We start from the raw sequence: 27,473 nt of genomic DNA on the forward strand, positions 1-27,473 counted from the left end.
CTCAGCCAGCACGGGAAAGGACGGGCTGGTCACTTGATTTGCAGACAGCTTTTCCATTACTTACTGCAGCGTTCAAACAGCCAACCTGCTCCCCCTTTGTCTGCTCTGTGGTGGCCATTTCTCCAGAGCTGCCCATCATTTCCTTATCAAGCAGTAAAAACCTAGGATCGCTGGAGACTCAGCTCAGCCTTGCTGAGATTTCATTCTCTCAGCGGGCTGTAAATGCCCCTATAATGTTGGCTTTTTTAATCTTGTGTTATTATTACCCGCGGCTGCCATTCAGTCTGCAGAGAATAAAGCGCCCGGGCTTTCAGGACCCACACAATGGCTCTGTGCACTCGCCAGTGGTTGGACAAACAATAACTCTGTGTTTCAGCTTTATTGGAAACCCTTGTGCTGTGGGAGCCTGGCTGCATGTGTCCCTCGGCTCGGGCCACGCAGAGGTGCGAGTGGGAGCCGCTGAATTCCCTGGAGATTGCAGGAGCGCGTGCCTTGGCACCGGAGCCAATGTGAGAGTGCACAGGCAGCTGCATGTTGCTGTGAGCCCATGGGAGACAGACACAGACCTGCAGAGCCAGTTGGTCCTCCTGCAGATCAGCCAGGGAGTCCGAAGCTCTAACAGGGCCCCTCTGTGAATAATTACGCTCATCTCCGTGTAAACGGCGTTGCCAGCTCATAGAGAGGTGTGATGATATATGACATAACTGTGAAAATGTCAAAACACCACTACCCTGAACCACGTTCTTACAAGAAATCTTGGCTTCCACTTGAAATTTAAGATCCTGCTGCTTGCAAGAAAAGCTTGAAAGCTAGAACAACTGAAAAACCACAAATTAGAATGCAAAGAAAATGTGAAGAATGCAGGGCTCTTCTAATTCAGGGAGACTGATTGTTTTGGTCAGCTCATTATTGCTTGCAGGGGACACTGCAGATGCGTGAACTCCTAGAGAGCTGCAAATATCCCTTCACTCAAGAAAACAAGCCCTGCTGCAGACTCCTCACATATTGAAAACCTAAGAGGAAATTCAGAAAATCCCACAAAACCACAAGGTTTACTTGTGAAACTACTTAGAAATATACTAGGGTTATTTCATTTGTCTTCTAGTTTTAAGCAATTGAGTCACATTCTCACACCACTTCTGTCTAGGCAGGAGGGTTAGTCTATTGTATTTTATTTATTCCTTCCTTTTTCTTTTTTTTTTTAGTAAAAACACAGAACTAAATTCTCATGTACTTATAAAACTTCAGGTACAACTCCACAAAACTAGGGCAATAGAAAACATGCCAAATATTTCAAGGCTTGGCAACAGTGAGCCTGCCTGTCTCTCTGTGGCAGGAGGAATGTCTGTCTGTCTCAGCCAATGTTTCTGAGTAGGAATGTCTCATCCTGATAGCCCATGTACATATAAAACACCTTTGCTGTCAGCTCTCCAGGAAGAGACCTTGACATTTTGCAGAATACCACATCCCAACCCCCATCTCCCCTGAATAGTAGCAGAAGGCAGAAAAAAACCTGGTAGATCTGAAAATGTAAGAATCAGGTGCTGCCTACAGCAAGGATTAAAGTTAAAATGGAAAGGTAATGGTGAAATAAGCACAGCCAAGTCACTTAAATTGATGCACCAAGGAATCAACTTCCAGGTTTCCCAAACCCATGGCCACAACTGGGTTTGGGAAACCCACTCCCACTCCCTCTCCTGTGGGCCAAGAGAAGAATTTGAAGGGGAGGAAACCAAGGCTTTGCCGTCTTAAACAGAATAAATAAAAGGTGAATAGTTTCAGGAAATATTCTATTATTGTTGTGGTATTATGTGCTTGATGTACCTGATGAAAGAAACTGCAGCCCTCATTCTGAGCTCTCACCTCACAGTAACTGGGCTGGCACAGGCAGGTGAGCTCTGCTCTCTGCGGATGCAGGAGCAGGATTGCAATGCTCTCTTCCTGAAAAGAGTAATGAGGTGCCCAGAGAGCCTGCCGAGGTGTCAGAGAAACTGATGCTGATGGACCCTGTGCAGGCCAAAGACAGATTAAGAATAACACAATACCAGCATAACAGCACCTTATCAACAGCCCTGCGAGTGCTAAGAAGCGAATCTGAGCGAAGGCTGTGACACCTGTCTGCATCACAGCCCTGCTATTACTGCCTTCCGACTTCCCGCACAATCCAAGTGTCCAAACGGCTTTGAAGCAAGAAGCAGCAAGACAGGAGGGTGAATCTGAACTCTGATCAGCTGTCTGAAGAGACATTATGAATACCTTACATTTCAGTAACACTTTTCATCCATAATGAAGCCGAGGCATCCATTCAACCTCCACACTCCAAACCACAGAAGTAATATCTGCCCAGGTAGAGATGGGCAAATAAACACAAGTTAAATGACTGCTCAAGGTCGTCCAAGGACTACGAGACACACACCTCTAGCAAGTAGATTACTCTTCCCTTTTGAAAGGCACACAGGCACACACACAGGGGATTGAAACTGCTTAGCCAGGTGTGGAGCCTGCTGTGATCAACGCAGCTTCACTGAGCAGCAACTCTTCCTGATGCTGTTTCACTGGTGCTAAAATGTAAAAAAGCAAACCTTCATAACAGAATTCTTTCAAACAGATGCAAATAGGTGTGGGGATTTTGCATCTGGGCTAAGTTGCTACAATCTACACATCTTATTTGTTTGCTAGTTATTAAATTACCCACAAGCCATCAACAATTCAAGTCTCTCTCTGAGAGGCAGAGATTAACTAGGAATTGCTATGCAGAAATGCTGCTCATCTCTCTCTCTCTAGTGAGATCAGCCTCATGATGAGTTGCGGACATTTGGGAACAAAGGTGAGCTTTTCTGCAAGAAATGAGAGGCACAAAGATGGGAAAATGATGCTACAGGGAGATGAGGATTTATTTGCAAGGTAAGAATCTATCAGGAATGGTTTCACACACACACTGCCAGCCACAGACTGTGACCAAACACACTCGTGTGTCTGGAGCACAGGAAGCTGCACTTCTGCCCAAGCACTAATGCAAATGACATTTTCTGTGGAAGACCATGAGGCCAGTATGTAAATACTAATTTAACAATCTGGTTGACAAAGCCTCAGCTGATCTATAAATAGCTGGTTTATTAGCAGGTGATGCTGAAGGCAGTTATCCTGGCTCCCTTTCCCACAATTCCCTGTGCCATCTTGTTTTTATTGACCCCAAAGACACAAGGACTCTCAACTGTATGCAGCTCAATCCTCCACCACTACCTGCAGAGCAGCTATGAACACTTGACAACACAATACATATTTATCAATGCCCTTACACAACAAGGATCCTGCAGCACCACGCACAAAATGGCTCCCAGTGCTCAATTAAAGACAGCAAATGGTTTAGAAAAATAGAAGAATCGTGCAGCCTTGCTTTTAAGCAGGAGGAGCTGGTCACTCAGGTGCCAACAGGCATTTAGGGAATGCTTGACACCGAGCCAGAGCCAGGCATTGTCCATCCACATTTACACTAAGCACTGGCAAACTGAGAATCGAGGATAGCAACACCTTTAGTAACTCTAGACCACCAAAGAAGCATTTAACCATCTCAAAATAAGATGTCAAAATCCTGATCTTTTTATGCAGTTTGATTTAATCAGGAATAATTATTTTATAGTACATAATAAAACTCTTTACCACTTCCTCAAGCTGCACATGCAGGAATCCCTTCTTTCACAGAGGCACAAGACAGCTATTTAACAGCAGACAGCAACACCACCAGAGTTTAGGGCCAGCAGGAAAGAATTCTGCATCCTGGTAAAATTGCTGTGGCATTTGGAGCAACACACCAGAACTGCCCTAACTGCAGCATGGTCGGCATCCATGGAAACCACACGAATTATGATGTTTTAGGCTATTCACATGGATTTGTAGATATTCTCCAGAAGTGTTCTAAGGCTTCAGCCTTTCTCTTGCTGCAAAGAACAGCGACAACATATTGACGAGTTGGGCTCGTAAATAGGGAGATTGAATTAGAGGAACAGAATAGACTTTGTTACCCCTTCCTCCCACTTGCTTCAAATTTCTCAAGAAACCTTCCAAGCACAAGAAGCTGCTGTGTCTCTCACGGCCATATGATAAGCAGAAATAAAAAATTAAAAACCACACAATCAACACTTATTTTTCCATAAGGTCCATCGTATTCTTACAGCTTGTAGAGGGCAGGCTGCAGAGTTTATCCTGACAGGGAACTGACTGTGCCAGGCCATGCAGCAGCCCTGGCAAGGGCAGAGGTTCAGGCTGCAGCCAGAGCAATGAGCCCTGGAACATTCCCTGCCCCTCTGCTGCACCCTCACTTCTCCACACCGCACACTCAGGGAGGTGACAGGGGATTCCATTTGCTCTGCCACAGCTCAGCAGATCCCTTCCAAACCATCATAGTGATCTCTACCAAAAGCAGGATGGGTCCCACAGAGCAGGCTTTGGATAAAGGACTGTTCCGTCATTTGTTGTAACAACAAAACTTTACAATTTGCTTTTTTAAAAAATTTTATTAAGCACAAGGGTTAAACTTACTTCATATGACTGCAAGACTGTGATGGTCTTACAGTTTGTTTTTAAGACCTCCAAGGACTCTGAAAAAGAAACTTTTCTAATGCATTTCACAACTAAATTGCCTTTTGTGAGTGAACATACTTCTCTTTTCCAGTATTTATAGAAATGAGATGGAGAAGCTTGACTTAGCTGAATAGAAAGCTAAAATAAAAGTGCTCTCAGAAATTCTGTGGAATTTAGCAAGAGAAGTGACACATCACAAATAAAGAAATCAGTAGTTTTCATTAATCAATTAGGAAAAAAACAGTATAATAATAGATCTGCAATGATCTTGAATAGATCATTTAATAAAACTGTCATAAATCTAATGGCAACAAGACACAAGCACCGAAGAAGAACTGAAACATTTTACATAGTTCAGGAAATGTAAGATGCTGCAACAGAGTGTCAAAACAGCCTTCCCAAGAGAAATCCACACAGTTGCTGTTTCCTTTGCCGTTGATGAAAACCTGCAGTGCCAAACAACTCAAAAGAAGCTTGTTCTGCCCCCCAAATCTCTGCATTTCCTGTAGCTCTGGCAAAGTTCCTGCTTCCTTTGGCTGTTGCCTCCTTTCTGATCAGCATATCCATTGCCCAGATCCTTGATTCCACACCCCAGCCAGTTGTATTCCAGGAGCAGTTAGCAGCCAGCACCCAAAAGAAACTTTAACTAAGTTTGGCTCTGTCTGAAGCAAATTTTGAGCAACGGGAGCACAGATGAAATCCAACTTATCCAGAGTAATTCATTCTTCACACTTGTTTAAGCACGGTCACTCACCGAGGACAGCCTGGCAGCCTGCTCTGTGGGCTTGGATTCCACTGCACTGCCAGGAGCTGTGCTGAGACAGGTCCACATCACACGTCAGTGAAGATGGACTGCACCCTTCAGCTCTGGGATGGAAAAATCAAACTGCTAGATAGGTTCTCTCCCCTGCCGGATACACGGATTTTTAGCAACGGGAAAAGCCAATTAAAGTTTATAAAGACACATTCTCTGCTGATTTTTCCTTGCTGCCCACTGCTGGTATAATGGATAATGTTCTGCCTGTGGGTGTATTTTCTAAGATCTGTCAGTTCTGACAGGATTTTGGCACCTGGATAACTCAAGATCTATACTGAGGGTCCAGGAATGCACTATTTCTCAGTAGCTGATGGGTACATTTTTCAGCAAGGCTTCCCTAATTAAAGGGCTGGAAAGAGATGGGATCAGATTGATAGGCTTTGCAGTCAGATGTTTTATGCTTAGTTTGATGAATTATAAATCACCTTTTGCAACTTTCAGAACATGTGAGAAGAACACATAAGAGAAACTACAACAATATGTCCAGAATATCACAATGTAATTACCTACTTTCAAATTTTACCTCTGTCCCTATGGCAAGGCCATTAAAGACATACTCAAGAAAAGCAATGCTCAATGAAAATAAATATAAATATCAAAATCAAAAAGAAAAGGGAAGCTATGAAATGAGACACTGTTGGTCTGGAGGTACTCCCACGTGGAAGGGCTTTGCCCCAGGTGGGACAGAAGATGCATCCCTCCCCTTTGAGCATCACCCTGGGCTGGGAACACTGCCCTGGAACTGAGTGCTCAGCTCAATCAGCCATGTCCTCTGCCAGACCAGCAGGAAGCTTTCCCTTGTCCTCAGCCATCACAGCCTTGTGTCAGGGCTACAGAAACCACTGTCAAATTAAATGCTTTGACTTTACTCCCTGTAAAACTGCATGAAGACAATGTATTCTGTGCTGGCTTCGCTGTCTCTGTCAGAGCCCCTTCCCTGCATACAGTGAAATGCAACTCCAGAGAGGCCACTGGCAGGACCTTTCAGAATAACCAGTTTGTTCTGGTTTTAATGAGGTTTTAATATCTTTAAATATTGAAGTTCTTTTTTTGCAGGGTACCTGTGTGTATGGAGAACATCAACAAAAAAGCCCAAACCCCAAAATAGGATGTGAGAGCTTGGTATCCCAGCGTGGAAGTTCAAAAGTGTCTTGCTGTCAGTGGTGTTCAGAACAGTGCAGACTTTAAAGCTATAGAGAAGAAAGTCACAGAGTAACCATTTGGAACAGGGAGAAAACTGCTGGCAATTTAAACCATGAAACCAAAGAAATACAATGCAAAGCTATCAGGATGTGAAAAGCACTTCCAGGCACTGAGAGGTTAAAACAATTATTTGAACAGCTGGGAAAATTAAAATGGTAAAATAATAGCTACCCTTCAAAATTCTACAGATGCAAAGAGACTCTTCAATGAATAACTGATAAAGGGGAAAACACATTTTAAAAGAGAAACTGTTCCACGCATGAAGGTCATACAAGTAACAGCTCCTCTTAAGAACCCGGATTTCCAGACTTGGCAAGAGATGAAGAGCTGGGGTTAACACAGCAGCCTTTTACCTTGTGGGACCCAGGGTAAAATCCTGAATACTTAAGTTACACATGAAAGTGACTTTGGGCATATTCTTTCTACTGTTTTTTTGGAAACTGTTCTCCACTGTAGCAAAAGCAAGGTCACAGGAGCATGCTGGAATTATTGTAGCAGTTTGTTTCCTTTCCCAAGGAATTCTTCCAGCCCCAATGACATCAGCAAATGGTGCAATCAGAGCAGCCAGCTCAGGTTGTTTGACTGCTGTTATCTAGGGCTCCCCCATATACATAACCTTGCCCTGGCAAGAATGCAGTGATGGGTGATTTTTCAGGAAAAAAGGCAGTCTGTTAGAAGTAGCTCTGCTATTCAAGAAAGGTCTAACTGGAAGAATAATGCCAGTCAGGACTGCAGTGTGTAAGCCACAGAGTACACAATGCTGCTCATCAGGGCTGGGTACACAGAGAGACACATCCAGGGGACCCACAAGTGCAGCAGAGCCATCCCCAGGCCAGGGAGGAGCTGAACGAATGCAGCCAGGGGAGGTTTATCTGCCACTTGGCTCCGGCTATCCCTGTAGGCAATCGATCCTCTCTCTCTCTCTAGAAGCTATTTTAAAACAAGAAACCAAAAATCTCCAGCAAGTAGAGAAAAAGTGACAACTGAATATGCAGCAATGTAGAGAAGGAATCAGCTGTACAGTGCCAGCTCCTGTTTCCATTCCTCACCCACTGCAAATGCACAACCTCTTCCACATAAACACTGTCCAAACTGTTATAAGGACAGCAACTGAATACACCTCATCAGAGTCCAAAAACATGGATCCTTTGGCAAAAAAAGGAAGAATCAGAACAGAAGAATTATCCACCCCAGCAGTCAACTTTTCTATCATTCATTCTCACATATCATTTCACCAGTCTGCAACTGGAAAGTCTTAACTCTTACTATTTTTCTTTCTTTCTAAAGAAAGAAATTAGACAACATAAAAACTGAGATCCTCCTGCAAGATTTTTTTCTCCAATCAAAAGCATTTGATTTTTCCAGGATGATTTTGGCATTTCTGAAGGACTAAGATACAGCCTCCTCAGCCTTCTCTCTTCAGAGTAGAGCCTACTTCACTCTACCCTCAGCACTGTCAACATACTTCAGTTGACAATCATCTGGTATTGAGTCCTGATGCTGTCAGGTATCTCCTCTGATGGGGTAAGCTTCTCACTAGGCAAGGATACTAAAAGAAAACACAAAGAGGATGAGCCTGCAGCCTCCCCCATACAACTTACTGCAATCATCTTGGAACCCTTAGCTACCTACACCAGGTTAGATCACTTTCAGGACCAGAAGTGTCCAACATGCTGCAGAAGGGAGTAGCTGTGCCTATGCCAAACCAAAGTAGCCTGTGCCACAGCAAGTAACACAGCTGACAGAAGGTTTTCAATAAAGGTCTTGATCTTCCTAAGGTCCTTAAGGACCCTATGACACGTTTTTACAAGAGTAAGGGCCCTGGTATTCTGCCAAGCTACATACATTTTGTCTAAACTGAAATTATGATTACAGCTTCAATTCAATATGCTCTCCTTCACTTCTGATCCTAATCTACTGGCAGGAGCTGTTGGACCAGTAAGCACCTGCCTTTTTTTTTGCCCTTTAGGTGACTTCGTCACTGTGCTGCCTGAACAGATGCCAGCAGCTAGAGCTGCACAGCACAATCGTTTAGGAAATTCACCAGCTGGGTACAAAATCTGCCTTAGCAGAGCTCCTACTCCTACTGGAAACCTACAGATCCATCTCTGGTACCTTGTCATGGCACTGGCTGTGGTAAGACATAGAACTGGAATATCTCAGCTTGTCCCCTCACTGTACCAGCATGACAACCAGCCATCAGTCTTTGGTCAAACAGCACCCAGCAAAGCTGGTCTATAGCTGGGTAAGGTACTCTGGGGTGCTTCAGGGTTCAAAAGAGGGCGTAAACCTGATAGAATGAAAAGAATTTGAAATAGAAAAAGAAGGTATGAGGCTTGCAAAGCACCCATCCCTTTCTACCCTCCTTCCATGGGGTCTCTGATCCCTACCCGTCTTCCCTGCAGTCAAAGTCCCCCGTGCCAAGCAGCTTTCATGTTCAGCGAGGAGTGCAGGAGGAGCAGCGAGAGGCAGAGGATTACACTATGTCCTTATGAGCTTCCAGCACTCAGAACCTGAAGATTTCTTCTGCTCCTCTGATCAGCCATGTTCAGATGCATATTTAAAAATAAGACAGACACTGAACTCTGCCTTGCCCCTTGAGGGAATTGCAGCCTCCTCCTTCCAAACTGCCAGTTCAGTGCTGCAGGGAATAGGCAGCCTGGTGTCAGCTCCAATATAGGTTTTGAAATGAAAGGAATGCAAACCAAGGGGACAGAAGAGAGGAGAGGAGGGAGGGAGAAGGTGCAGAGACACTGGGAGGAAGCAGGTGAAAAAATAAAGACAGGGAAAAGAAAAAATCTGAGCCCAGATGAGAAATGGGTGAGCAAAAGAGATGGAAGGAGGAGGAGGAAGAAGAGGAGGGAGCAAACCCAGGCAACAGCATATCTGTAGCTCGCTTGTTCAGACTACAAGAAAAAACCTACACATGGCCAAGAACTGCTTGAGCTAAGTGGTGAGGAGGAGACCAGTGAGCCACACAAAATATACATAAAATACTCACAGTCTGAGTTTTAATCACAGAACATCACAGAAGAGTTTTAGAACAATTTACCTTGCTTCTAGCTCAAACATTTGCTATGAACTGTCCTGACCTCATGGGGACCAACCCTAGTGCCAGTGTGGCACTGCAACCATCTGGAATTCAGCACACCACAAAAAAAATCAAACAAACCAAAAATACAACAGAGAAAATAACTTGGCAGCACTATAGAACACTTGATCCTGGTGCCAGTGAGACAAAATGGGGATTCCTGAACCTTCCACATCCTTCTCAAGAGGGTTGGCAATTACTAGTATTTTTAACAGAAGGATTCCAAGCAGCAACCTCAGGGAAACAGGCTTAAAAACCATAAAAAGATATAGTCAGTCTATTGAAAAAAAAACCAAAACCCAAACAGATAATCAAGGGCTCACCTAGATGCAAATTTGCAAATAAGAAATGCCAAGTCAGGAATCAGGAGGGCAAGTTCCTACAGCTCTACAATGTGCACTTCCAGAAACTCACTGGAACTTCAGTGGTACTTGAGAAATTCATGCTAAGATCAAGAAACAGTTCCAACTGTTGATTCTGAAGCAATTATCTGGAAGAACACAAACTTGCCCGAGGTAAAACACACAGTATGGTGTGAACTTACCATCCTGCTGTCAGGATGGACCAGGTACCATGGTACACACCAATCAAAACTGATGAAGCCAAAGAAAACACCAACAGAGAGAGCAAAGCAAGAGCCAAGGATCACAAGGAAGAGCAGGCAGGACCCAGATGAACAGTTACAGCCTAGAGGAGCAGTTCAGAGCCCCTGAAGAAATTCTCTTGCATACCTTGCTGGTGGGTCCAAACATCAGTTGGAACCAAACCTGCTGGGAAGATCAACAGCTGCAGATTAACACATAATCCTTATAACCTTTTATCCTCATGACTGTACCAGACATCTGTGCTTCAGAAGACTCTTCTCAAGGGAAGATGCCTACTTCAGCCTTCAAGCACCACAACATTCCTGCTTTATGTTGTCCCTTAAGAAAAGCTTTCCATAGCAGCAATGAAGCCTTTTTGCACTGAACATCTGGAAGCAAAGTCAAAGCACAACCTGGCAGTTTTCTTGGCTGAACAGGGTTGCCATTGAAGCTGAGCAGGAAAAATGTCTGTATTGACAAAGGTTTGAGACAGTGGTTCAAGAGTTGAAGGGAGTCAGAATTGCAATCTGCAGGATTTTCAATAGGAATATTTTAAACATTATCCTCCTGCTACAGCTGGCATCCAGAAATTATCTCTCTTGCTTCCCTCCTTTAAACATTTTTCCCTGTAAGACTTATCAAAGCCACCACCTTCACAGCAGGAACAGTCAGGACTTATCAGGTGTCCCAAGATGCTGAGATTAGCTAGCTCTCTTCTCCATGTGGGACTCTCAGATCCCACAACTTAGTGAGGCAAGGATTCAGACCTGGGATTCAAGTTTTCATGTGGGAATTTCTGGTTTATAGCAGATCTAGTTCCAGACACAGCCACTGCGAACCATGGGACAGAATATGAATCCTCTTCTGTATATTCCTTCTGTGTGATCTCCCTCTTCATTTCTTCACCTCCCCCTTTTCTCTACAGTATTGCAGCACTTCATTGATTCAACACAATCGACAAGAGAGCATGCAGGCAGAGGCAGCTCTCAGATTGGAACAGCTGGTTTTCTTGATGGCATCATGTCCCAAAGAGAGGTAAGGAATCACAAGAAAAGAGACTGCTTATTCTCAACAGCAAACAACTCCAGACTGGAGAAGAAAGCACAACCCTGCTGACTGAGAAAAAGGCAGCAGTGGGATTTAGAATATATTTCACACTCTTTGATGGATCATGCTTGAAGATTTTGTGGGGAAGCAGAGCTCAGAGGAAACCATGCTTCAAAGCCTATCAGTGGACTCAAGGGGCCTATGAAAACTTTATAAATAAGAACCCCTGCTATCCTGTCCAAAGCCCACCTGCAGACCTGCTGACACAACCAATTCCTCAATGCCCACGCTCCCCAACTACCAAACCTTGCTTCCATCAGGCTTTGGAACAAGCTCCTGCCAGCCATGCCAAAGTGGGCTTAATAATAGATGGACAAGGATGACCATTGGGGACTGAAAAAAACCCAGCCCAAAGTCACTGAGCCTGTGACCAACCTCTGAACAAGCTGTGACAGCACAGCCAGGCCACAACCAACAGCCACACTGAGCACCCATCACTGAGCTGGCAGACAGGCTGTTCCATTCACACACTGTCTCATGAGTCCTTGGACACAGGACTATGACACTGCAAAGTTTCCTCTTCCCTCATCTCAGCTGCTGTCCTGCTTCAACACACAGCAGCAAAAACAAGCTACTGAGGAGCTGACAACTGCCTGCTCATCATCAGCACAAAGTGCTGAGGCCAGCAAGGATCTGCAGTTGCTCTGATCCCCAGAGCTCAGATTTTCCAAGCATGAAACATTTGCCTGAGCAACACAAAAAGAGGTGCAGGAAGCAAGACCAGAGGCTACCTTAAATCCACAAGCATTTTTCTTTTTCCAGGCTGCTTACACTTAATTCTCTATCTTTTATCTCGTCCTAAAATAAAAGAACAGGCCTTAGAGGATCAAGCTATAAACTTTTGAAAGCTTTCTGTAGCCTTCTCTTGTAACACGGAGTTTGTTCCCATTTCTCAAAAGGCAAAAAGGAAATCAATACCTAGAGAAGGCATTTTCCAAAGGACAAATCTTCTCAGTTGCTGCAGTGCCACCCTTGTTGAGTCTCTCCAATGAAGGTGATCACAATGGTAAGCAGCAGTCAGCCCCTCAAACACTGAGGCAAGCCAGAGCCTTCAAGTGGAAACAGGTTGTTCATGAGCAGCCACTTGGATTCCTCCAGATCCATGTCTCAAAGTTAAATTTCTCTGTGACCAAACTCACGTCTAATAAAGAGTGAGTCAATATCCTTGCCCCTGCACAAGTACCACTGGGGTCCCTTCCCTCCACCTAATTGCCTGTTTTCACAAGGTATACAGGAACTTATTACTTCAGAGCCTTTGTGCTTCTGAGGAACACCACTGCAACTCACCAGCAGCGTTAGAGCAAGCAGAGAGTGGGACATGAACAAGGCTCATGCATGTACAGCATGGTTACATGAGTCCCACCTCCCTAAGCAGGGTAAAGCTCCAGACATGGCTTGGGGGGAGCCCCACATTCTGGGGAATGCTGGCACACTGAACCCAGGACAGAGTCCCTTGTGTCACCTGAGCAGGCTCTGCCCTGCTCTCCAGGGTCTGCTCTGTATATGGCAAAGCTCCAGACCTACCAACATCTGCTCAGTTTTTATACAAAGCAAGTCAGGGCTCTGCAAGGCAGTACAACATCTTTGTTGACATTTCAGTCCCTCAGAGAGAAGCTCTCCTTTGGCTTTGTGTCAGCCACCTTTGGCTGTGTCAGAATACGGTGCATAGCCTGCTCTCTCAAGCAAAGCAGTTTGCCTGGGCAAAGGTTCCCAGCTAACAGACAGGAGGCAGCAGCTGGAGAAAGGAGACCTGGGATCACTGCACACAATCTCACCTTTTATTATTTAGCCACATTTACTGAACACAGCCTGGCTCTAATCCATCAGTGCAAGAAGCCTGCAAATACACTCACCTGACTGGAGAGAGACTTTCCTGCATTTTATGGGGTTTTATTGTAGCAGATGTCAAGGCTCAGCAAAACAAGAAGGCACTAAGAAGGGTCTCACACAGCCTGGGCTCATTCCCAACCAGCACTCATCTGATACTGGATTAAAGAAGGAACTTGAGAGCATTCTGTTGTCTCAAGTTCACAACACAGCTTTGTGTGCACACGAGCCACCCATAAGCAGCTGCAAGAACAAAGTATGAGTTTCACTTTTAATTGTGAAATTAAAATGCTTGCTGGTTTTGAACCAAGTGGCAGCCCATGTGCCTCAAGACATTTGATAAAGACTGGAAAGAGGGAAATGCATTAGAACATTACACCCAGCCTACCTTCAGCAATGAACCTGCTTCTGCCCCAGAGGTCAATCTGGAGTCCAGACAAGCTTTAGAAATTTAAGTTGGCTTTTGTAGAAAAATACAGTGATCACTGGTGCCATACAAGCTCTCCACAAAAATTTCTCTAGTGCACTCCAACTCTATCACAGTGCCTTCATCCTGTCAGCTCAAGGTACACACAGCTGGGAACACTCCTACCTGGATCACAGCATCCAATACATTTTTCAGTGGCTGTCTACTTTTACAAGATTTGAGAAGAAACCTTAGAATACTCCTAAATGCACTTAGGCTTGGTACCAAAAGATAAAATACAACCTTGATGTGCCACAGGAAGTCAAACAGTACTGACAACACCCCAGGGGCCCAGGAATATTACAGAGCTTGTTAAATGATGGTAATCCTAGGCTGCATTTAGCACTACTGAAGACACAAGTTTTCAATAGTTCCTGCTGATATGGCCTGATGGAAACTCCTGTGTTCAAAGTTACCATCTGGTACACACCTGAATCCATGGAGAGACAGTGCCAGAGAGCCCAGAGGATCATTAGAAGTCCCCATGTAACTTCCCAGCACACCATGTTTAGCTGCAGGCAGTGCCTCTAAAGAAAGATACACTTCCTCCCTTCTTCCACCCATGAAAAGGAATCAGCAGAAGTTCTCAAACGTGGAATTAAGATGGCATAGAGATGGGACAAACAAAAAAAATTGTAATTCAGTCACCTTTTCAAATCCTTTGGAGAGATCAACAAGTCTCTATATAGTATCTATAACCGGAAACCCTCCTATTTTGTCAAATAACTTATTTTCTAAAGCTATCAAGTAGGTAACTGAAACATAGTGTACTGCTTGCCCTACTGCCTCACACAGAAGATAAAAATCTCAGTTCTTTGATATTTAGAAACTTGAGGATTTTTTTAAATCTTATGCTAATATACTATTCTAAATTGCAAAGTTTACAGTTCTATCAGCAAAAAACCTCTAACTTAGTTAGAGTTTTACTCTTACTTAAAGAGTATTTTTTAAAAAGAAGCTGAGCAGGGATCCATCACACACCTGGGCACTGCTTGTCTGAGCCCTTACAGGCAGCCAGAGAGAACCCACAACTCTGTTCAGTCCTGTATCACTCTCCTATTTCCACAACAGTCAGAAGAGTGCTACAGAGAAAAAAAACCACTTCAAGAACAGAAAGGACATGCTTTTAATATAATATCAAAAAAGAAAGGTATGTCCTAGACAAAGACTGCTTAAGTAGCTGTGTCAGGGCAAGTAGCTGTGTCAGGGCACTGCATGGTACTAAAAACAGAACAAACTCAGAACAACTGCAAGTCATGAGAAGGAAACATCCTTCAGAAAATAAGACAAATGTAAAAGTTTCCCAGCAGTTTGGTCTGAATGCAAGAAGAAAAAAGACTGCAGCTGCTGTCATCCCCCTAAATTCTAAGCTTGCTTCTTGTCCAGTTATCTGATTTCTTGAGGATATATATTGTGAACAAAACTTCAAACAAGCAGAAAGAACATTTGAAGATGCAGAATTCTCCACAAGTAACTGCAATGGGAAGGTGCCATCTCACACCAGGAGGACACTGCCACCTGATAAAGGCCTGCATGACCCAGACATGTGGGTGCTCCCTTCAGCTTTTAAGACAGTGTCCACACTTGACAAGTCATTAGAACATTTCAAACCATACTCATCAGCAAACTCAAAGAGGAATCCAGGAAACAAGCAAATGAATAAAAACATCCTCCATTTTCATATGAAACACTTGGATCAGGTTGAGGTTGAAGTATACACTCCACAGAGAGGAAACTGGAATAATCAATGTGCACGATTCAAGCAGTTCAGGAGCTTAAGAAAAAGAGTAAATTATAATCTTCTTTCACCAATGTTAAATTCATCCTGAGGAGGGAACTAGGAACCTGCTGGGACACAAAAATGCAGTGATTGTTGAGAGCTCCCAGTCCCGCAATAAAAGAACAGTGCAATATTGCTTTATTAACAGCCTGAACCAAGGAACCCTGAGCTTTCTGTTCCCAGCCCAGAGAAGTAACCCAAGAGATAAGCTCCTCAGAAATACAAGCCAAGTCCTTGTGGGCAGCAAACGTGGACTGATAAACCTAAGGGGAGAGAATGCAGAGGCAGATGGGCAGAGGTAATCAGAAATGACAGAAAGATGAGCAGGCAGAGGGCAAGCAGAGTGCTTGAAGGACAGAGGCAGAAGAGCTGAAATTTTACAGCACACAGGTATTTTAAAAGTTAAATCAACAGCTTTCCAATACCATTATTTAAAAAACCATTCCCCCTAATATATGCAGGAAGCCAGCTGCTTGCAAAATGACCTTTAAACCCTATGCACCATGCCTTATTAGACTAATTCAGAGCTGGAGATTGGCTGATCCTGAAATCCATTTATACAGGACAAACAGGCATTCAGCAGGGACAAGGAGTGAACACATTGTCAAAATAATTCTGTCTGCATTTCTGCATGCACACTTGGGCTCAACACAGCAGAGCAGCACTTCTCCAGCTTCAGAAACAAGGTACACCAGACATTGCAGCACCATCCTAACTCAAGGCTTCTCTTCTTGCTTCCCCTGTGTTACAAAGGTAACAATTTAATTATACCAAATGTTGTCTTTCTGGATACTTTCTGTGACTGTAGAGGTCTTTTAAAGCCTTTCACCAATTCCTAAAAGTCCCCAGTAAAGGCCTCTAATCAAAAAGGATGTTATAACCAGAAGAATGTTTCTTGCCAGAGATGGAAGTATCAGCAGCACAGCTAACTCTAACACTGTATTCAGATCACTGTAACACACTATCTTCAACATGCCCTGATCCTGTATTTGAAGCTCTGGTGTCCAGAAAGGTTTTTTCAATTGGCTTGCAAAGGTTTAGCTAGGACTGAAAGCTTTAAATAGTTTTGGAAGCATCACAAGTTTGTCAGGAAATATCTCCAGACAAGGAGGCCTGTTGGGCAGACAGTGTCACAGAGGGGTGAAAATCACAAACAATTACTGCAGGCAGGATGCAGAAAGAAACGTTCCCTCCAAGTTTGGATTTTGTAACAGATGAATGCTCTAACAGCTTTGGATGAGGAGGCTCTGTGGAGAGAACAAACACTAGCAAGCAGCATCAGGGCAACTTCTGCAAATCCCCTCCTGCAGTATGCCACAGCTCTGAAGAGACAAGGAATTGCTTCCCACTAACAGGAGGGCTCATCTGTCATTCTCTAACTTCCAGAGAGGGCTACTCAGAGCAGGCTTGCTTGCCTGGGAGCAACTCCTCCAGTTGAATGGGACCACTGCCACCACAATAACCCCTGCACATTGCCCACACAGACACATTCAGCTGAGCGATGAAGGCTTTAAATCCTACTAGTCCTCAAAGAATACAGCCCCAAAACCTATGACAAAAATACCTGATGGATGGTGTGTGGAGACTGCAAACTGCACACAGCAGGAAACCATCCTGTGTAGGCTATGACCAACAAAGAGCACAACAAATCTTTGGTTTCCCCAGTTTGTCATGAAGGCTTTGGCATCACTGATAAAATTTCCCAAGTTATAGCCAAGTTGTCAGAGAATGGATCTAAAATTAGTATGGAAGTTATGGAAGTCAGGGCTACTTTGGAACTTCCTGGGAGTCTGAAAGCACTTGACCACTGACCTTGTGCTTCTAACCAGCCTCTGCTATCGACAGCAATTTCTGTGGATCTGTTTCAATCTAACTTCAGCAGCAAAACACATAGTTTAAAAATTGGAAATAAACTTCTTTCTGTCCAAGACTGCTTGGTCATCAGTCTCCTGGAATTAATCTGAGTAAGAATTTCCACTTCCCACTTGCCAACAGTGCTACAAATCTTTTGAGAAAGAATCTGGCATTAAAACAGCCAGATGTATCACAACAGTCTCTCACCCCCAAGCAACTATTTTCCATACTAGATAAGCCTGACTGAATACAGGCTACGGCTCTCAGGAAAATGCTGCCTAATACACCCTACAGAGAACACAGAACAAAAAAAAAAAAAAAAAAAATTGATCCATATAGTCCCACTAATTTAAGCCTAAAGAGAAATAATTTTTGAAAAGAAAGAGAGAGAATACAAAGAGCAAAATTTTGATACCAAAGTCTAATGAGACTTTTCAGATACACCCACTCAAAGACCTCATTAGAGCATCAGGTCAGTGAAGATGTCTCATTCCTGATCAGCTAACTCTTATAGTATTTTATTGTAAAAAAATTTTAGACTATTTTTAAATACTTTAAGGCTAACCAGGTTTTAAAACAAGAACTGTAGCAAGACCACATTTTAGAAGTAACAAAATGCCAAATAATTCAACTTCAGAAATTGTAGAAGTCATACTGACTTCTTTCCCTCTTTTACAGAAGTTGCTTTCAAAATCATCTGTAAAACATACACAGATTAACTTTACCTGTAAATATATCTGAAATCAGAACCATCAAGCAAGAAATTAGACTCAAAAGCAATTATGCCTCACTGTAACAATGTCAAAACCTCCAAACAAACAACAAAAATATGCACAGGGACTGGGTGATGAACTGTTAGAAAACAGACCTTTTATGAGAAGAGAAATGCAGTCAGAAGTCCTCCCTCCAGATCAGGTAATGGATACAAGAACCTCATATGTGAAGATGATATAGCATATGGACTAAGTATCACTGAAAGAGGAGCCCTGAAGCACAGCCAAGTGAATTTTAAATTTATTTCTGCTCATTTTCTTCAGAAATTATAAACCTGAGGAGGTCTGGGCTTTATAGGGACTAAAAAGAGCAGACAGAGAGAAGAATTTGTTCATGTGGTTAATAAGTGCTCACAACACACCAGGCTGTGGGGAACATCAGAGCTTCATGAAGTGCTGAGATAAAGAGTAAATAAAGAACTTATGATGCCTCCAGTTTCATAAATACCAGGTACAGACAGCAGACATTTCCATTTTAAGCAGGCCAGCATTTACTCTGGAACATGCCTCATATATTAAGATGGTGGTTTATGTCCTTTCAGGCAGCTCTATATTTTTAGTTTATCCACAGTGAACTCTTGAGGATAAGAAGCATTATGTACAGACCCAAGACTCGCCAGAACCTACAACTGCTGCCTTGAAAATCAAAACAATAACTTCATAATTAGAAGCAAAATATGGATCCTCTTCACCTTTGCAAATACCAGGTCAGGGTATGCCTGGGTACAGTTAATCCACTGCTCCTCTGTGCTCATGACTAAACAAACAGCAGCTGCCTGCAGCTTGCAGCTCTCCCCCAACTCCCTGGTGGGGGCCATTTATTGAGTCAAACTCCTCCGATAGTGTTATCACCACAGCATTTGCACAAATATAGGTTGAAAGAAAGAAAGATTAAAAAAAAAAGAGAGAAATTCCTTTCTAGAGAAGGCAAGACAAACCCTTTACAGATATGTTTGCTTTGAGCAAGGACTGACTGACAAAGGGAGGCAGGACAGCTGTGTACCTGGCTGAGGATGGCTGGGCACAGCATCCTCCAGACAGGAAACACACAGATTCACCTGAAACTACAAACCTGAATTCCAGAAAGCTCAAACAACCCTAAAGCCTTTCAAGTTAGATACACTGTATTTCAAGCAGCATACCATGTGATAGATCATCTCAATGAGGCTTCAACAGCCAAGATCCACCTCTGCAGAATCCCAGGGGGAGGAGAAATCCTGGCATTTCTACAGTACAGACACAGACATTGCTATACCTGGTTCAAACTTTTTCTCCAGCCACACACACTGACTGCTCCTCTCTATCCTGATAAGTACACAATCTGTCTATAAAGTACCCTGAAATCCACCAGAATGGAAACAACACTTTAGCAAAAGCCTGATGATCCAGAATGCTCAGATACCTGCAGTGCAGCCCATGGCATCCAACTCTGTTTCTCTTTAGATCCAAGTCACAGAAATTAAAGCTCCCAGCAGGCCACGCTTCAGCAGGATCAAGAGTGCTTGAGCAAAACTGCTCCAACAGGATGGGAACTGCAGAAAGATTGCTGAGAGGATGCTGCAGGTATAAGTCCCTGCCCACAGATTAGAGACAAACTTCCAGCAGAAGTGTGTGTAATGCTTTGAGTGCCAGAAGGGAACTGGGCTTTCACAGGGATCACTTGGAAACGTAAACACAATAAATTGACCATATTCCTTTTTATTATAGTCAAGGGCAAAGCAGAATACAGACAACTCAAGGTTATGTTAAAAGTCTCCCTTCACTGGAATTCAGTCAATCAGTATTTAGCAAGGGCTTGTTTGCACACAGCAGAGTGACTCACAGTAAATGTGTGTGCATTTTCCCTGCACTTTCATTACAAACCCTGAATGTTCATATACAGAGAAACTCACCAGTTTATTGCATTGTAATTTCCTTACACAGACAAGCCCTAAAGCCTTGACAGAAGTAGGTCTACCTTTGTCTGTTATGAATAGCAGATTTGTGAAAAGCTGGACACAGCACAGGGAGGAACAGTGCAGGATTATGAATGGCTCCTAGCTCAATGTATACAGCTCCTATTGACAAGGGAAAACACATGTCTGAGTACATGGCTCCTGATAGCTTGGTTTGGCCAGGAGCTAGTGCACAAAAATTTCACCTTGGTCCTTCTGTGGAAGACAAGCACCTAGAGACAGAAAGGAAACCCCTGAAAAGAAGGAATACATGCTCTTCTCTAACAGACATTTTTCTGCACACAGTTGCAGTAAGCAGGTTCTGTTAGAAATCTCAACTCACATTAATATTTGGTCACTGGAGGCCTCATTTTTCAAGTGGCAGCTGGCTGGAGATTCCCTGGTACAACCACCAATTACTTAACAAAGTAACCAACTAAAACTCGTCTTCAATTCACATTTGCCTATTGGTGTGAACAGAATGCAAGGGCAGCAGAATGGGTCACAAACCCTCTGAAAAGCTTGCATGTGAGTGCATATTTGTACAGGGGAGGGAAGCAATTCACTAATAGGTCTCAGACTTTTTAAAACAAAATCATTTGTTTTCTGCTTCCACCTGGACCCAATCTAAGAAATTACGCAGATTTCCACTGCCCACTCTTTTTCCTTCCACACCCCCTTCTCAGTGGCACGAGATAAAACCTTGGGGAAACAGCAGCAGCAATTTTCAATTCTCATTATCTAACGACAGCATTAGTTCTTGGTGAAACTTGCGGTCAATAAACTACAGGCAATTTTGAGAGACACAATGGGAACTGCCCCTCCTACAGCTGTCCCATTATCCCAGCTTTTATTAGATTTAAAGCCAGCAATTTTTATGCTGTAGCTCAAGTTCTGCACAGCCATGGAAACAGACCACCAGAAAAGATAAAACACTCCTAAATTAAACAGGAGCTGTCACAGTAACATCCTCTGAAGTCAGAGAAGTTCCACATAAGCAAAGCAGGGGATGCAGGAAGGAGCCCAGAGCCTAAAGAGGCTGATGAGTCAACGCTCGGCGCAGCGATGCTGCACTGAGTCAACGGTGACGCGCCCAAAACTCAACATTCAGGGTGCTATCAATGGAAAAGCTCACGAGCAGGTCAGGCAGGGCAAGTTGAAAGCATACTGGCTACAAAGGCAGACAACCAGAGCAGGATCCTCCTCCCATAACCATGAGCATCCCAGAACAGGCACCAGCTTTGTAGTCTATGCTCTGGATGTACCTCCCAAGAGGCAGAGGGAAAAACTCATCTCTGGCTGGCAATTCAGCCTGCCTGTTCCTGATGACTTTTTAGAATCAGATGCATCACACTCTACACATGCCTCTTTCTCTCTGTTGACTACAAGAGATGGCCCAATAGCCAGAAAATATACAAAAGAGATAACAATAGCTATATCTCTACCATGCACCACAATAAAGTAACCTCTTCTAGGAAGAGGAACTGTACAGAAAACCAATAGAAAATCCACTTTAAAACTCATTGAATGATTACCTAACATATTTGTTCATGGGGCAGAAATAACTGAGGGTGTATCTCAGCTCCTGGTTCAGAAATGTGCACAACAGGGAAAGGGAAATGGGTGTCCAAAGGAACGGTCTCAAACAAACATAGTAAAGGGGAAGAGGCAAAGAATCATTCTCATCCACTGCAAGCTGTAATTTTCAGTCTAGAAATCTAGAGCTGGTTTTCTCTGAGTCTAATGTGTACCATGCCCTGCAGACATTTTTACCAGCCATCAAAAGGAACTTGCAGACAAGCAGATGCTTCATTAAAGAATATTCAGCAAGCCTTATAAAACCCTTAGTAAAAAGGAAATGAACAAATCACCACCATGCAAGTGAGATGAAGTCACACATCTAACTTTGATTACATTTCCTCCTGAACTGGAAAACAAATTGTGTTTTTTAAAAAAAAGGTTAAAAATACAGAAGAAATTAAGTGATTCTGGCCTTTCTTTCCCACATTTCTCCAACCTGAATTTCCTGAAAGAAGAATGCGTGAGACAAAGCCATTTGGTATAAGATGCTAATTTAAACTTAAAGAAAAATAACAGCTTAAAACGGGGAAGGGAGGAGGGAGTTTTAATCCTACATGATAAAACAACAGCTTGTGATTGCTACATGAATCTCAGGAGTCAGAAGAGTCAGTAAGAGCAGTGAGGCAAATTGTCAGGGAATTGAGCTGTCCTGGGACAAAAGGAAACTACAAAAGACATATTGCCCTGCAAAAGTTGTATTTGAATTTGTACTTGCAGAACCCTCTAGTGCCTACCTCTAGCTGAAAGGTGATAGTTACCTATTCCTTACTCTCTTCAAGCCCCTTCTTAAAACATAGCAAGATCTTCTGCCATATTGTCATCATCCACAACAAATTAATGTCCTATGCACTTCTGCTTCCAGGTAGTTTCTAATAATAGTGGGGAAAAAAATTCTGAAGTTCACTGAAGACTCTGGGAACGAAGACAACCAGTTTTTGGTTTATAAAGAAAACCCACCAAAACCTCCACCAAATCCAAAAAAGATGGAAGTTATTAGGATCTTTCACTGCCCTCTGCTGTTACCAGTCATTTAGCTCCCAATTTACTCTTTAATAATGTTGGGCAGGGGCTCAGGGCTGGCAGCATCCCAGCCCCTTTCTCAGGCGGGTTGGAGCCGCAGCTTGCAAATATGCTGAAGTTTAATGCAATCTGTCTTCTTTGGTAATCACATTCTGCCTGCACTGCATGCAATAAAGATGTATTGGTAAATGCATTTGCTAAAGATATACTCCACTGAAAAGGCTACAAGCCTGATTTAGGGGAGGCAAGGAGGATAACAGAGGCTGGCAATAGATGCAGCAGTGCTCTGCACACAGCAACCAGGGGCACGGATTGTGCAGCAGCAGCACAGGCACCACTTTACTTTAAAGCTGGGGAAGAAAAAGAAACCACATGTTTTGGGAGCTGGGGACTTTAGAGATATCAGAGAAAAGCCCTTTCCCTGGCAGCTTTAACCTTGCTGATTTGCAGACATACAAAGACCTTCTTTGTAAACAGGAAGGAAAAAAATTCCACTAGGACTAGCAACAACATTTGGTCTAATATATCCTGACAATTTTCCCATCTCCTTCTGTCGGGCTTCTTCTGGGAGCCGGCTGGCAGCTTGTTTCATGTTATACTTAAATCAGGCATACAGCTTCCCCTCACAATGCTAATGCAGAGAAAGACTGCTTCCATGAAATACCCACCTCTCCCCCACCTTTTGCTTTAGTAATCCCATGAGAAAAGTCTCAATTTTCTATTACCATCCTTTTCCCTACATCCACTTTAGTATATGCTCAGCACCTTTTAGAGAATTTTCTACTGTCAAAAAAACCCCAAAAAACAAACCGGAAAAGTCTGCCCTTGAGGGACACCTGACCCAATGAATTCTCTCATGGCCCAGGACCATACCCTAGTTGTAATGTCCAAATACTTCATTTTCTTTTCCCCTTCATTTGTTTCAATAGCCAGAAATTCTTCCAAGGTACTGAGCAGCCACTGTCCTAAGGCATGAACAGAACCTACTGGGACTCTGCATCTCAGAAGGAAGAGCCATAAGATGGCTCTTACACAAGATGAAGAGTTTTTAGGAGTATGGAATTTTCTTAACAGACAGCAGCTTTGTCCACAGTACAGAACCTTTTCCCATGGAGTAATGAAAAGAAGGAACATCTCCAATTGCAAAGTCCCATAACAGGAGATGTTTATCCTGAGTTTATCCCCCTATCTCTAAGAGCCCGTTGAAGATGTTGCAGACATTGTCAAAGTGGATTTACTTAGTATTTGCAGTATACAACATCCAAGAAGGTAAAACTAGGGAAAATCATTGACTGGCTTTGAAACCTGGGAGCACTGGTTCTACTGTTTTGGTGGCAGCTTGGACTCGCTGACAGGAATGAAGTTGGGACACACTGCGTGACTGGGAAATGTGGAATGAATGTGGGAAAACAGATCCCAAGCAAGATTTGTCTCCTGTGAAGATTGCAGTTTGACTAACAGATACCACAGCTCTCAAAAACACTTCTCAGAGGAAAGCACCATGCAAAACAAGACAGCAAAGCCAGCCAGTACAACAGAGAAGCTTTTGTTACCTTCTGAGCTGCACTAACACAGCGCTGATATTCCTTCGCCAGCTCCGAGCATTTAAGCACTTCACTTTTGTTTTCCTGGTAGCACTTCAGAATTTCAGACTGCAGGTTTGCACAGATAGGATCAGCATTCCTCCTCCTGCAGGGAAAACAAGCACAGAATGATGTGTGAAGAGGAGTTTTCAACCACTTACTACCACTTTGCCAGCAACACACATACTAATTTTATGCTGGAGTCATGTAGTCCTAATAGAGAAACTGGTGGGAGCACCAATCACCAAAGTGGGTCAAATGACCAACAGGGTGTTTCAATTGAAAAATCCAGGGTGCTTAGCAAAAAGAAGGAACATGATCTTTCTTAGCTGGTGTAGAAGCTGTTTCACCCTTATATAAAACATCATCTCTCCTCTGCATTCAGGGGGAAAAGAATCCCCAAGTCCAAGAGTTTCAATGATTTTCTCAACTCACACTGGAAATCTTTGGCAGAACTTAAGAAATCCTGGCTGGGCCTGCACTAGATCTGTAACAGCCTGACAAGGAACTGAACAGACTTGTTGAATGAGCCACCTCAATCTATTGAATTCTCATCTATTTGAACACTACAAGAAATCCAGCATGGTTGGAAGCACTGCAATTCTCCTAGTGACTGGAAAAAACCCCAGAATAATAGCAAGACCAGATATCTGCTTCTTTGTAGTTCTGCAGAAATTAGTATTCATACTCAGTAAATGGCATTGACAGCTACCCAGGAACAATTAAGGATGATGTTCTTTTACTCTAATGTGCATGTGTACATATGGCACATCATCAGCAACAGTACCAATAAAGGGGAAGGTCGTTGTAAAACAATCCCAGCAACAATGGCACAAACACAGTAATGACAGTGACATCAGCTGCACAGACAGGCAGACACAAATTGCAGGCACTCACAGCACCATGGCCATGGTATGTTTTACCAGAGAGTAAGAGAACATATGCTTAGGTGTAGCAATCCTCAGATGTCGTCTCCTAAACCATAAATCCATTTAATTCCTTGCATTTCCTGCTCCAATATGCTTAGAGATCTGTGCCCAAATATCAAACACACCTCTTCCTTCCCAAGCACTTGATGCTACAGGCAGATATTAATGCCTTGCTATGATGTATTCATTTCCACAGGAACAACAGGCACTCATTCAGCACAAAAGCTTCCTAGCGAGGCAGAGAGAAGGAAAACATGACCTGTCCCTGGGCATGTCACAGTCTCTCAGGTGGAACAGACTTCAAAGAAAACAAGTAATCTTAAACCAAAATCTAAATGCTTTTGGGGAGCTCAGACATGAGTTTCCAAATCATGCACATCTGTGTAAGGTGCTCAGGAAAGAAGTGGAAGCACCAAAAGAACGATTTTATTTTTCCATATCAGCAACCTGGGCACACTCTTGCAATAATTTGGTTGAGTTGTACTCTAATTGATACTTCTTCAGCCCTCAGTCATACTGCCAACATACATGGAGAGAGTAAGAATTTATCAGAATGACAGCCACACTACAACACTGAGATTTGGATCAGAAACCAGCAAGGATACTATACAGACTTCTTTTTCTACCTCTTCACTAATCTCACAGCTTTTAGAAGAAACTTATTCCATGCACAGTCCCTAAGGGTTAGTGTTCATTTTTAATTTCTATGTTATATAGCAAATCACCTTTAAAGCCTCGAAAATCCATATTCTAAAAAAAAATCTTCAAATTTTGGGATAGAAAAGAACCCAGAGAGAGCTTCAGAAACTCATAATGTTGGCATTTTGCTTTGTCACTAACTTTAATATCACTCTAATCAAATCAGTGAGACTGTGGAAATGATACCAAACAATACCAGGTCAGGAAATACCACCAAATCCCTCAATTCATTGAAAAAGTTAAGACTTTCAAAATTAGTTTTTTTTAAACTCAGCGATGTTAAACTGAAGGGCATTTTGTAATTTTAGTACAGAAACCTGGAAGAGCTAAAAGGCACAGCACACCACAAACCAGTTTGTATTAATCTGAACTGAGCATGGCACAAACATCATAGAAATATTTAGAGGTTATCATTGTCAGCAGGGAGAGCTACAGGAATTGTTTTGCTTTAGATCACTGTCCTTCCTATGGTATCAGCCTTCACTGCCTAGAATAATTATGAAGTTAGGACCCCCCTAACTTCAGTGCTGCAAAATCTGTGGCCCTCTTCCTTAACAGACTCTTGGTGCTCAGCCCACAGGGATATTTAAAAGCCACACAGTGGTGAGCAAGAAGCCACCAAAAAAGAGTATTGTTGCCTAAAGCCTACCAGAGGCAGGGGATCAATCAGCACAGACCAGTATGCACTGCCCAGCAAGTATTTAAACCAGCATTCCTGCACACCACCTCCCACAACACGGGGAGGATTTATTTGGTACCGTGTACCCAAAATAACAAGATTATTCTCCTTTATTTCTTCAAAACAAAACCTCAAGCTGTGGTTATGCATCAATGGCACCAGCTTCTCAAAACAGATTTAGAGACGCTAATCAACAAATTGCAAAGTTGGTTTAGGTAATTATCAATACCAGTTACTGTGGAATGTGGGAGTACACAAGCTATCCACATCCAGCAGATTAGTTCTGGTACCCATCTGGACTGGAAAGAGGTACCTGAAGTGCTCTGGTGAACAGCTGCCTGAGATCCTTCCTCCCTGCACAGCAGCCACAATGCCTGCCCAGCCTGAATCAGGGGGTGCCACTCTCCTGCTCACATTATCACTCACATTAACACCCAGCTTCAGGTTGCAGCATTGGCACACTGGGGGAACTGCAGCCCTGTGCACAAACAGCTGCACCTTACAGGTGTCTGACTTTCCTCGTGCATATCTGAGACAAAAAGGAATTAAAGCAGCAGCATCCAACTACAGACACATCTGCAGAATGCAATGACATTGTGGGTTAGTTCCAAAGGAGGTGGACTTTTATCAACTATCTCCCTTCACCCTCAGCCTAGCTCAAGGCTGTTGGCACCAACTAGGAAAATTCATCTTCTGGCCACCCGATCACACTGCTCCTGACGTGCCACTGAGGGTTTTTACTGTTATTTCTCATATAAAAAAAAAGGAAAATGTTGGAAAAGGGATGAGGTTTGTATATACACAACTATGAGAAGCCTTGTATGCTTTGACCTTTCTCCTGAAGTGGGTCAAACTTTTAAGCATATGTCACCACCAAATGAGGTAGACAGTTGGCCTCTGTCTAAAATAAAATATGCTGCAACTGCTCCAACTATTATCAGAACAGGTGTAAGAGGCTCATTTAC

General features: G+C 43.2%; 1 protein-coding gene across 2 annotated transcripts in view; it reads right to left on the reverse strand.

Annotated features, from left to right (window-relative positions):
* CHCHD6 (coiled-coil-helix-coiled-coil-helix domain containing 6) overlaps nucleotides 1-27,473 on the reverse strand; it is a 108,573-nt gene that overhangs the window by 11,881 nt on the left and 69,219 nt on the right. For both annotated transcript variants that reach the window (XM_058031997.1, XM_058031996.1), the window contains one exon: nucleotides 24,172-24,307. In XM_058031997.1, coding sequence (XP_057887980.1) covers nucleotides 24,172-24,307 — 136 coding nt within the window. The remainder of the gene's footprint in view (nucleotides 1-24,171; nucleotides 24,308-27,473) is intronic.

Source organism: Melospiza georgiana, chromosome 11 (assembly GCF_028018845.1).
Source record: "Melospiza georgiana isolate bMelGeo1 chromosome 11, bMelGeo1.pri, whole genome shotgun sequence".
NCBI classification, from domain to species: Eukaryota; Metazoa; Chordata; class Aves; order Passeriformes; family Passerellidae; genus Melospiza; species Melospiza georgiana.